Source organism: Anarhichas minor, unplaced genomic scaffold, assembly GCF_050575085.1.
Source record: "Anarhichas minor isolate MPS153535 unplaced genomic scaffold, ASM5057508v1 ptg000051l, whole genome shotgun sequence".
Lineage (NCBI taxonomy): Eukaryota > Metazoa > Chordata > Actinopteri > Perciformes > Anarhichadidae > Anarhichas > Anarhichas minor.
Window position 1 is genome coordinate 1324460 of NW_027466497.1, and position 12663 is coordinate 1337122.

Here is a 12663-nt window from a genome sequence, read left to right on the forward strand (position 1 = left end):
TTGCCTATCTCTCTGTCAACTGTCTTTTGTTTGGCATAAATTATATCAGTACATTACTATTCAATATCCACTTATTTGTATTATCCCTTTACCTCACTCATAAACTCTTCACTTCTTCTTTTCTTACTTTGATCAACTACCCAAACCCCCATATCTCATGCCTATCCTCCGCTGTCTTGCTGTTTCCTTGGCTTCCCTTCCCATCTCCCTCTAGTTATATTCAAAGAGGTGAACGCCTGTAACCCTGCCACCATCACTGGGACCCTTTCCCGCATCTCCCTGGATGATGAGGACGATCCCAAGCTGGTAGCCCATCAGGAGGGGGGAGTTGGGCTCAACTTCAGCTCCCTCCCCGGGAACATCCCCCCACCCAACCTACAGGCAAGGAATTGATGTTGACATTGACTGACCAATTGGATGATCAGTGTCGTGCTCTGCTCAACTTTTCTGTCCAAAAGCTAAAAAGCTGAGCAGCTAACAAGTGAAAATGTTTAATCTTGCGACAGAAAGTTATCTGTTGAGATTATCTAAAATAAGATCATCTTGCTTTCAGGAAATACTTGTAAAACTGAAATGTTTTTATTTTTTTTCCCCCACAAGGTTCCAACCCTCGGCGGCCTCAATGAGCTGAGCGAGACGCCCCTCAAGAAGGAGCTAAACGTAGATCAGCAGAGACAACAGGGGCAGCAACGCAGTGGCGCTCCAATCTACCTGTGCACCGAGAGTGGCCTGGGCTGGGCTCGACCGCCCACTTCCTCCAACACCTCCCAGGACGGAAGTGCCGGAAGTGGGGGGAGCGGAGGGGGAGGAGGAAGTGGAGGAGGCGGGGAGGGAGACTACATGGTCTTACCTCGTAGGACGGTCAGTCTCAAACCTCCAGCGCCCTCCTCTCAAGGAGGAGGCCTGGGACTGGGGTGCGAGGACAAGCCTCTCAACATCGCAGTGGAGGATCCTCCCTTCCCCCCGCCTCCCTCACCCTTGACCCTCCACCCAGCTGAAAGTGAGGCGTACCCGGCTGATTTTGTGCCGTCGAGTGTGGGCGACATGAACATCGCCATGAACCTCAACCGCTCCTATGGGACGATCAAAACCATGCCCCACGGGCACGGCCACATGATGGCTCAAGGTGGTCTTGTACACTCCCACGGAGGACACATGCACTCCCACGGGCATTCGCTCCAGCTGAAGCAGGGCCAGAGGCCGTCGGTCAGACAGATTCTAACAGGGGGAACCACAGTGGAGAGAACCAGGACCCTGCCACGCAACCTGGGCAGCACCAATGCCAACAGCAGCCTCTCAGCAGGATCCCTGGAGGTGGGTAAGAGGTTGAGGGAAGGAGGGTTTCCCGGTGGTGGTGCATCTTATTCACAATGTCCACCTTTCACTTGAGCAAACACTCAATGCACTTGATGTGCGTGGTTATATAAGTGAAGTTGTGGTGCTGGAATGGAAGAGAGGCGAGGAAAGAAACTAAGGGGGAGAAGAGTTCTCTGCAGAAAGAATCCACCTATTTAATGTGACATTAAAGGATTTTAAACACATTTTTAAAATAATTTTAACAAGAAAAATGTGAATGACCCCATTTGCTTCTAATGTAGTGTCACTTAGGTCAAGAAAGTAATTGATAAACAAACATATTTGCATTGGGAACAACTAGTTTAATCAATCAACATTTATTTTAAACTTGAGAAAAATGATTCAATACTTAAACTTACTTACTCACTAAATGAATTGTTGTGGGGTAAGTTAGAATATAGGGAAGGAAGATGCCATTGTGGCCTTCAAACAGCAATGTCTAATACATTGTCTCTGATATACAGTAACAATATGTGCAACACACTGCGATAATAGCACAGCCGTGTGCTTCAGCACAAGTCTGCTTTGACAACTGCTATTATTTGCAGCTATTCATCGCCGCTCACTGAGACAATGAGCTTTAAAATGAGTTATTCTCTTAATGACAGACAGCTTCTTCTTTGTATACTGTGTTTGATGTGTGTGTAAAGTGTGTGTGTGTGTGTGTGTGTGATACCCCCTCCTAACTGTGCAAGGTGGCACAGCAGATGGACTGAGACAGACAGGATCAGAGGAAATGTCCTACAGTGAATGTCTTTCAGCCCAGCTTAATTTTACACAAACAACACATTGACATACACACAAAAGCAAGCACACGATAACATGGACACATAAACACACGCATACACCAACACACACTTTGGATCTTCCCCGAATGGCATCTTGCTGACTCACAAGGTTGATTTAAGAGATGGAAGCGACACTTTCACCGAAAAGTGCAGATGCTTCATTTAGTGCTGAGGACATTAAAGACGAGTCATTAAAACTCATAAAAAAATCAGAAGAGCTACGAGTGCACTCATGAATACCAAAAAAAAAAGAAACCTGGGGGATGTAATTTACTGCCATAATTTCACCCTCTTTGAATATGCTTGATTTCGAGATGGATATCAGTGCGTGCCTCTCAAGATTAAATCACAGCAGTGTTTTACTCCCCAATTTAAATATGGTGAGGCATAATGGTGGGATCACGTAAATGTACTCGCAGTGTTCATTTCACTGTGGATTTTTAGTGAGATTCTTGTAAATTTGAACTCTAAATGATCTAGTCAAGGTGTGACAAAGGTTCACAGGGCATATTGTTCTATCATCCTACTATAGAAACCAGTAGAGTTTGTATGGAAATCAGGCGGCAACCTTAGGTTCTGACGACTGGAGCCAGCATATAGCATGATGTTTATTTAGTAAATGATGGTCCCATTTAGAATAAAATAGACCATAAAGCAGAGTTTGCTTCAGGGGAGAGCTGTATACGGCGTCTCTATGTACTGTAACTCCTCCGCATTCCAAATACGGTCCCTTCCATTCACTGGTTGCAAAAAGCCAAGATGGTGACGGCGAAATCGCCTAACTCGAGGCTTCAAAACGGAAGTCCACAAACCAGTAGGTGATGTCACGATGACTCCGTCCACTTCCTATATAGAGTCTAAGATTGGAATATAATCAGTATCTCGTTACAACAAAATGTTGGCTGTAGAGGTGAAGTTTCGTATGAATCACTGCATTGAGTGCATGCAAACGAAAGATGATAAAGTAGTCTGTGACTGTGGTTGGCTATAGGACCATCATGCCATCATAACAGCAAGGATTCCTTATGAATGTTGTATTAGTGAGTCAATGACTGTTTTATGTGTTTCCACAAAAAAACATGCAATATACTGTCCATGTATATGCATGTTGCATGTCTATCATATTACAAAGCAAACTCAATCACGGAATTCCTCAGTTTAAGGTAAGGATTTTCTGTAGGACAGTGATCGCATTGTGTTTCATGAGCAGTGAAAGTCACAAGAGAGAGAGACTTGCCTCTCTATCTGTTTGCATTCCTTTACCTTTTAAAACCTTGGCTTTCCATAGCATCAGATCAGCAACTCTGCCCTTTCAAAGAATGAATACAGCTTTTAACTAACAAAGAGCAGCTCCTCTCACTGCCAAATGTAAATTTGGCAGATGGCGAGAGCCAAAAAGGAAGTCAGAGATTGAATGTAATGCGATGCAATGTCAGGACCAGATGAGTTGGAAATGTCTGCAGCTGTTAAATTGGCGGCTTGTGTGCCACTCGCTATAGCTGCACAGGCACTTAAGAGGAGAGTGGTGGGGTCCAAACAAGATTAGAGGATGAAAACCATTCCTCGTATGTTTGTTGTAGCTCTTTTAATCGGAATGTGTCTTACACATTCTACAAAAAATAGCAAAGGAGATGATTTATGCCGGGGTTTCAATGATTGTATTTGAGAGTATGTGAGCTGAGAAATTATTGTTTCATTCCAATTCTGGGATATTCCACTTCACTAATCTCATTGCGTTGAAATAGACTGGATAATTTGCTTTTTGCCCTGACATTTGTAAGAATATCTTTACTGTGTTGGGCAGCCAGTGCATATTAGCCTTCCTCTTGTTACTAAACAATGGCACTGAGAGATCCACAGATCATTGAGATAGCTAGGTCTTAAGTTAAATAGTGGTGGAGGGGTTTGTTATTGATGCTTTCTTCTCTCCCCCTGCCCCCCTCCTCTTCCAGAGGAAAAGAGTACGGTACTCTGAGCTGGACTTTGAGGTAAGATCTCGGACCTCATCCCCCGTCATCAGCCTGTCCCCGCTTTCGTGTGCTTCTGCCAGGACTTGAGTAACGCATAGAGGAGCAAAACGCATTGCTAAACCCCTCCCTTCGCACATCTGTCTCCCTTGCATTTAGAACTATGGACTGTTTCAGACCTACCTTACATAGTATGCTGTTTCTCCAACAATGGCCTTAAATCCATCCTTACCCATCATCTGTCTTAATTGAATAATTTGTATCAATGAAAACATCCCACTGACATGTACAATCAAATCAAAAAATGCTGTCATGTCATGGTGGGGGTCATGGTTGAAGAAACAGCAAAGTAGAGTGCTTCTTGTGTCTGAATGAATACAAATAATCCAGTTATGGGTCAAAAACGTATGTGGCTGTAGCTGATTGGTTGGTTATATCTCTTGGAATAACATGATTTGACATTGAGTGAGTATGTTCGTGTTTAGAATGACTTGGGTGTTCTGTGAATCTCCAGTCTCTAGCGAGTATCCCTTAGCAATAACAAACCTCCAATGCTGCTTTTCGCGAGAATTCAGTTTAATTCAGACTGTTGCAAAGACTGGACATTCACCTTCCACCATGGAGATATATTGGAGATATATTTTTCATATAGACGGTACGTGTGGTGACAAGCTACTAACAGTGACTATGTTTACCGTATCTGGCAAATTTACTGGAGAGTCATTTGTGGCCGCTGCATGAATTTAGAACAAGGAAGATTGCCTCTCCGGGTAATCAACTCTTTTCTCATCAATTGACTGTTGACTTTGAGAAAGAGGTTGACGTAGAAGTACCATTAATATAGCGAAGTGTGCACTTCCATGATTTAATGGAGGGTAAACCCATTTCCATCCATGGTTTTTTTTTGTCCATCCTTCTAGACTGTCAATCTTTTTTTTTTTACACATACTATATAAACTGCAACATTTGTCATTATTAATAGTTTTAAAGTTAATTAAGAATTTAGGTTTTTTTAGGGGAAATATGTATTCTGAAAACTTAAAGTAGCACTTAAAGCTGGTGAATTTGCAAGAGACACTGTCAAATGATGTCAGATGTCCTGAGTTTTAGTTCTCAATATGGGTCAAGGGTCCAGAAATAACCCAGATATTATCAGGGTTCATTTTCAAACTTTGCAAAGCTCCTCCAAAATGATTATGCAACAGTATAACTGGCCAGTACTCCTTTGAATAGATATACTGAGCCATACTTGGAAAATCCTTGAAGTGCTTTATTTTGAAGGTTGTGGAGATCACTTGCAGGACTCCATAGTTTACACCGGTTTAATTGGACTTCATTGAAAACAGTAAACCACATGACTCAGTCAAGGAAAACTAAAGCAAGGCAGCAAAAAGCAAGTAACTAGTTAGTGCCTCCTTAGCTGAGCAGAGATGAGAGTGCCCACTCTGAAGTAATTGGAGCCAGTACTAAGCGCCAGTCCTGGCTGGTAAGTCTGCGGTGTGAGTGCTGGCATCTTGCCCCTGTGTCACTTTCAACCTCGCAAGCTGCTTTGACGATTAGCTACTGCTGTGCAGCTCCAGCACTGCCCATTAGCACAGAGAGACAACAGCAGTGGCACTGACAGATGCAGTTTGGTGTCAGAGAATTCAATATCTGGATTTAGCAGTATTCTAAACAGACATATTCAGAACGCAGGGAAGGCAGTTTTTGTCAAATATCACAAGTGCCAGAGTTCAATTTCAGCCCTTCTGTTGGACATTTAATGAGTTAGACAAAATCCTGAGTTAACAGGACCGCCAGCTAGCAGGCACCAGTCTGGAACAATGGCACTCCTGTCAGTCATTGTCACTAAATTTTCACTTAAATGACTCCTCTGCAGCATTCCCAGTTGCCAAATTCTTAGAGACTGAGGAAGTGGATGATGTATGAGCATGAGCCAGCAATCGATCGATCTGTCGGCGTACCCCTCTTATGGCTGGTGTTACCGCAGTCCCTCAGCCTTTTACCCATTACCCTGCCTGCCCCTATATTGGCCCTCTTTTTCTTTTTTTTTGTTTCGATTTGGTTCATTTTTGCTGTCCCTTCCTTTCTTCCCTTCCAGAAAGTGATGCACACTCGCAAAAGACATTCTGAGCTGTACCATGAGCTCAACCACTCGTCCAAGTTCCACACCATAGACAGGTATAGCAGGGACCCAGCCATGTCCACATTCAAGGTAAGAGCATTGCCCAAACGCGGGACGGGAACCCGCTGTACCCATACACCTCCACCCCCTTCCGCACTTCGTCACAACCCTAAGACCCTACAGAATTGACTTCTGCACGGCTCAAAACTGCACTAGGATGCTTCACAGAAAGTGGTCAGCTGGCTAAATATCATGAGCACTATAGTGACATTGCATTTCATTGTAAATGCAGCTTTTAGATGCAGATTACAGTCCTAAAAAGTTGGTAATATACCAGATAAGGAACTTTTGAAAGCGGTTGTATCCATTATGGTGTCCTTTCTTCCAGCCGAATCGCTGCCTTAGAAATTAATTATTTGCCCTAACAAGGGAACTTGAATGTAATGTGAATAGTGTATGTATTTTCATACGACTTGATCAATTCACTGCGGTATACGTCTGGAGAATTGAACAATAACTACCTCATCAATATAACTTTACTCCAGCTCCCTCACTGTAAATATCTTTTTATACCTGCTGTAATTGGCCTGAACCTAATTCATTCTCACTTGTGGTTGGTGCCTTATTAAATACCTGTCAAAACAGTTAGCTGAGGGATAATCGATCTTAGCCGGTTAATGAAATCCTAGTTCTGCAATTTGAGAGACCTGTGACACTATTTCTCACTCTTATGAAGTCACCCCACCACACACAAGTGCTTTGTTTATGCCTGCGTCACACTGGTTACTGTGTGTGTTTACCTGGATTCATTGTCGATGTACTGTATGTGACAGTGTATTTTTTCATGTGTCTGTGTGGGTGGTGAGGTGGATGTGTGCGTCAGTGGGGGTGCTTGGGTGGGCAACTGTGCACATGAGACACAAAAGCATCTTTGAATCATTAATACACCTATTAGCAGTAGACAAAAGAGTCCCTGCTCGCTCTGCGCTGACCTTCAGAGAGCCAGTTTCATTAAGATTTAAAAACACGCGCACACGCTCGCACTCCCCTCATCTGCGGAGAGCCGACCTTGATAGGTGTAACTGTCCCGTGGCATCGGCGCCATGCTGGTTCACATCTAATTTACACTGCCAGTAACGGAACAAAGGCCAGCCTGACATCTCTCATATTGCACATGCCATGTAGCCACACACACACACACACACACACACACTTATGCAGAGACGCTGCCATTACCTAATGCCAGCCTGGCGGCCTCTGCCTTCACTCCTCGTTTGCTCCACATCTTGATCAAGATTTTCAGAAGCGCTGGCCAACTCCCCATCCATTAATACCGAGCAAATATTTTATGGAAGAGAAGAAAAATGACTGCTTGGAAAGGCATGAGCCGCATATTAGAAGTGTGTGGTTGTTAACAGTTGCACTACAGAATGCTAATGTGCCTCAGAGGGAGCGCAGGTGTGCTTTGAGATTATGCCCAAATGTGAAAGAAATGAAAGCCCACCCACAAATAATAGATTGGCCGTATTTAAGCTAATTAAGACGAGTTGGAACAAATATTTCTGCTGGTTTAGTGACGTCATATAAGTTTTGAAATGAAAGGGCAGCATAGATATGTCATACTCATCCAAATCCATTATGTTTAAAGTAAGTAGGCAGTTCACTTAACTGTGAATAATTGCACGGATAATGCTATCAGCGTCGGGCCTTTGACAGGACCCAGCTTGAGTTCAGCTCTGCTGTTGTCAACATCTCACTTTGAGAGTCACCCCCAGACACGGACATGCTGACTATACAGTAATTATGGATATGAGAAGGGTGCGTGTGGGGGGGTGTGCTTGTCCATACACTTGCATATCAGAGTGCCAACTGTACGTGGGTGGCTGCATGCCTGTGTGTGTGTGTGTGTGTCTCTCTCTCTGTGTCCTCTTGTTACTTTTTCTTTGTGTGTTTATCTTTTTTTATGTTGGAGATCAGTGTGTTACACTGCCTGGGTTTGAAGCACATACACTGTTTAGGAGACAATTACTGCATGAGTAATGATATGAAATGCCATATAACACTGACACTGACAGTGATTTTCACACATACTACATTGAGTGCTGTGATCTAATAGCAAACATAATTGCATTTTACTGGGATACCTTCTCATGGATGGACACCCAAAGTACTGTGGAAGTTGATCCTCACCCTTAACTTCATATGGCCAATTGACTTAGTCACTTAAGGACTGGCACTATTGAGCATCTCACCTTTTAATGATGAGGGAGACTAGCCAGTTCCAGGCAAAACCAGAAGGAAAACCTCCACTACCCCTTACCTGTCTTAATGATGAGTCATCCTTAGGCAATGAGGCTTAAAAAACTCATTAACCCCCAAACGTTTGCAGGCCTCTCTCCTTTAAAATGCCTAAACAGTATTTTAACCCAGACACTAAACGACTTTTAACCCCTACTAACCACCGCGGGCGGTGTTGGTCGGCAACAGGTCCCCCCTCCCCCACCACCAAGGCACAACACCGAGCCATCACTAGTGCGCAGAGCCTCCCTCGTTTACAAAGAAAGTCAAAGTAAGACCTACTAAACGCCGCATAAACCGTGTGCCGTAGAGCCCCTTTAACTCACTCTAAGGCCGTTAGTTGATGCGCTACATGTCGCTGTATGTGTCATAGTTTGCCACTGTACATACTGTAACTGTGTTTCTGAGCTGTAAAAATGTACATTTCACGCGTGATTGGTTGTTCGCTAAACCTCTCAACCAATCAGCCAATAACCAATCGAAGCTTAGCAACCGTATGTAGGCAAGGCAGGCCTGTCAAGCTTTGGATTTTTCTACATGTTCAGTTGGTGAGCGAACTCAGCATTTAAAGAGTTTGCATGGTTTTGCAGGGGTTTTTTTCAAGCTTTTAGGAATGTAAGTAATGGATTAAACAATGTGTGTATCCGCTCCAAGCTGCTATAATTAGCATGTACGGCAAATTAGCGTAACACATAAAGTAAATGAGCATTACTTAAGGCCAAGGAGCACATCCTTAGTTTGTGTCTTTACAAGTTACATAAAAAAAAAAAGCCCCATTCACTATAGCACATCCACTGTGTAGTGTTTTCCCACTGTGTGGAAGCTGATCCTGAAATATCAGAGTTTAAGCTTTATGTTTATGTTTAAGCTTTAAGCTTTAAGTTTTATGTTCAGTACTGCTCCTTATTAAAGCCAACATTAGAGGCAAGTTTGAAACCACATCAGTAGGTCTTCATCCTTTAAGCCTTTACTATTGTGCCATTAAAAAAAGAACATGCTCTCAGTGCTAGAGGGTGAACGCCACACCTCAGGACAGGTTGGGAACGCCACTCCTGATGCCCACAACAAACGCATCAAATTTTCCAGTCATTTATGAATGACTAGAAATTGTTAAGGAAAAAGAAGCCAACCCTGTTTACGCTGTTAGAAATCAGCTTGTGGTGCTCAGCAGTCTTGTTTCAAGATTTCAGCAGCACTTTGTGGATAATTAATGCGTTCATTGGTTCTGGTTACACCCCACTCTGACATTTACTACTGTCATTTCCTGCATCAATCTAAGGCTGCACCTAATGATTATTTTCATTGATGATTAATCTGTCAATTATTTTGTCAATGAAGGCGAAATAAATAGTCTAATACTGTGTGAAAACAAACTGTGAAACCAGGTAAATCAGCCCCCTTTGTAAAAGGTTTGTGTGTGTAGTGCTAGATAAAAAAAAAAGCTTGACAGGCGCTACTTAACAGTGATTAAGATGTTAGGAGTTAAGCGAACAGTCAATTAGAGGAATGTACTTTATACTTATAGCATCACCCGCTCAAGTAGCCTATTTTAGACACTGAAAAGCCTTTTTCAAGGCGATAAATATGTGTAGTTAGAGTCACACAGACATTGTCAAACTATGAGCTTACTCCATGTAGCCTACCATCCACGACCCATCAGCGTTGTCTCCAAGTGAAGTGACTGTATTTGATGAGCCTAAATATTAGGTGGTCCCCTAGTGGTGTGGTAGTGCGGTGCATCACAGCTTGTATCCCCTGTGCGTCTGCATTCATCTAATGAATGCTAATTCCTCTTCCTCCATCAACTCCTATACAAATTGAAATACATAATCTGGAATCACTATAATCAGATAGATTTGTAAGGTGGTCTGATGACTGGCTTCGTCTTCAATGATGAAAGACGAAAAACATAAACTCGTTTTTTTGTTGTCGCTGTGGTTTTGCTGTTTGGGGTTGTGTTTCCATTCCTGTAGCGTCACTGTGTGTGGTGTGATAATCCATGCAGTCCTCGTGCCCATTTCAGTGCCTGAATTAAACCTTATGACCCAAACAACACAACCACGTGATAAATCAGTTCATAAAGACAATGACCCATCCAAAACGATTCATAATCACCTCATAAACCACGATACTCTATCCATAAACTAGCTCATTGGCACTCAAACGAGCCAAACATGATGCACTTTGTATGTGTGCCAATGAGACACTGGAAGAAATATCACAAATACTTATGCGGTCAGAAGAGACCTGATCAATTTTACTTCTCTGGAAAGGTAGGATCTCTGTGTTGAGGAGATGAGTGGATATCAGAAAATGTCCCCTTCACACTTTTTGTTTTCTCTTTCTTTTCAAGTGCAGTGGGCTTAAAGTGGTCTTGGGCATTACATGTGTCATTACAGAAGTTTCAATCTCTTGATTTCTGCTGTTCTTGTCTTGCCTCTCCATACCACCCACTCACACTTTTGTTAACGCCATACTGCCCGGCAACTGGTAATCCCTTATATCACACTGATAGCTGGAAGCTGTTAGTGATGACTAAAGTGTTACTCTTTATAGATGGAAATGAGGGCGAAAGACGTGACCAGAAAAGAGGGGGAGGTAGACACCATATTACAGGACTCCGCATTAACCTCCATGTTGAAAATCACCTTGTCTGTCTTTTCTATTCGGCTGCTGAGGCTAGCCGAGCTATTCCTGTTGTCTGAAAATAGATTCTGTTTTTTTTAAAACATGCATGACCTTTATAATCGACCCTGTAAAATGGCTTTCTGATAAACTATCGCTTCTTCTCCCAGTAAGAATATATATAACAATAATATAATACAAGTGTATGTGTGTAAAACTATACACATATATACACTTTTATTCTTCTCTGTTGAAGTGGATAGAAAGTGGGCTTCACATTACGTGCTAATGATAAAAACAAATCCAAATCCGACTCTCTTTTAAGTGCAGTGGATGCTCAGGCAGGGGCAATGTGGCTTGCGGGGGGATAAAGTCCATTCTCATTGTGTCTCTCATAATGGAGACAGGAGACAAATGGAGTCAGTGGGGTTTACTGAGAGATAAAGTGTTTGCCGTGTTTATGTAACACACTATGTATCAGTAATACTTTGTTGCGCTAATGTTTAGATTCAAAACAGCTTCTTGGCCTCCGTCACTGTGGAGTTAGCCTGTAGTTTTCCATCCTCTCCGCAGGGTTCAGGAGGTCATAAGACAAATTTGCATGTGGTGCCCAGTGATGCAGTGCTGTGCCTCACTGTGTGTTAGATGGACGGTGTGAGTTTGTGTGTGTGTGTGTGTGTGAGAGAGAGAGAGAGAGCGAGAGACAGAGAGGGATTTTGCACTGCGTAATAGCCAGGCTGATGCATTTTTTAGCTCTCAAATGGGATATATTTCCATCCCGTCGTCTGCTGTGTTCTTGATTAAATGAAGCGTGCTTTGGCTTCCCTCTCCAGATAGACAGCGAGGAGTTGTGCGGAACGCAGTGGGATGGAGGAAAAGACAAAGAAAACAAGTGCTCTACTTTGTTGTGATTTCACTCATGCTAGATCAGAGCGGGGACAGCGAGCAAATTTTTGATTGTGAAAGATTCATTTGTGCTTGAGGCGTGTGTTTGAATTCCGTGATGAAATCCAAGTCTATTAGGCTACATATGGAAGTATATTCTTGGATTGGTCTAAGAGGGTTTCTCCATTAGCCCGCATCATAAAAGAGAGGTGAGACCTGAGGTTAGTGGCACTAAATTCTTGACATCAGTGGCTGGTATTGATATTCCAGCATGTTTTTAGTCCACTAAAGGGAATTGCAAGGTAATGCTTTGGGGATGTGTCTTGTAAAATGAAGATGTATAATTTTAAATGACAAAGGCTCCATTTTTGTTGATTCAATGAGGGCAATTTGCGTGCATTTGCAAACCCTGTAGGTCTTGATAGTTAATTTACTGGCATTGAGCTAAGGGGCTTCAATTTTACATCCCAGCAATAAAGCAAGTCCTCCCCTCTTCCTCCACTTCATATCTCATTCTCCCCTCTATTTATCCTCACGGCTTGACATTTTCTCTATTGCCGTCTCCCTCGTTTTTCCCATTTCCCCCTCTAAACTCAGCCCTCGGTGGCACGTTTGAGGC

General features: G+C 43.0%; 1 protein-coding gene across 1 annotated transcript in view; it reads left to right on the plus strand.

Moving 5' to 3' along the window:
• adgrb2 (adhesion G protein-coupled receptor B2) overlaps window positions 1-12663 on the plus strand; it is a 127718-nt gene that overhangs the window by 108942 nt on the left and 6113 nt on the right. Inside the window, exons 30-33 of the mRNA XM_076075353.1 lie at window positions 215-381; window positions 601-1314; window positions 4097-4132; window positions 6213-6326. Of these exons, the coding sequence (XP_075931468.1) occupies window positions 215-381; window positions 601-1314; window positions 4097-4132; window positions 6213-6326 (1031 nt within the window). The remainder of the gene's footprint in view (window positions 1-214; window positions 382-600; window positions 1315-4096; window positions 4133-6212; window positions 6327-12663) is intronic.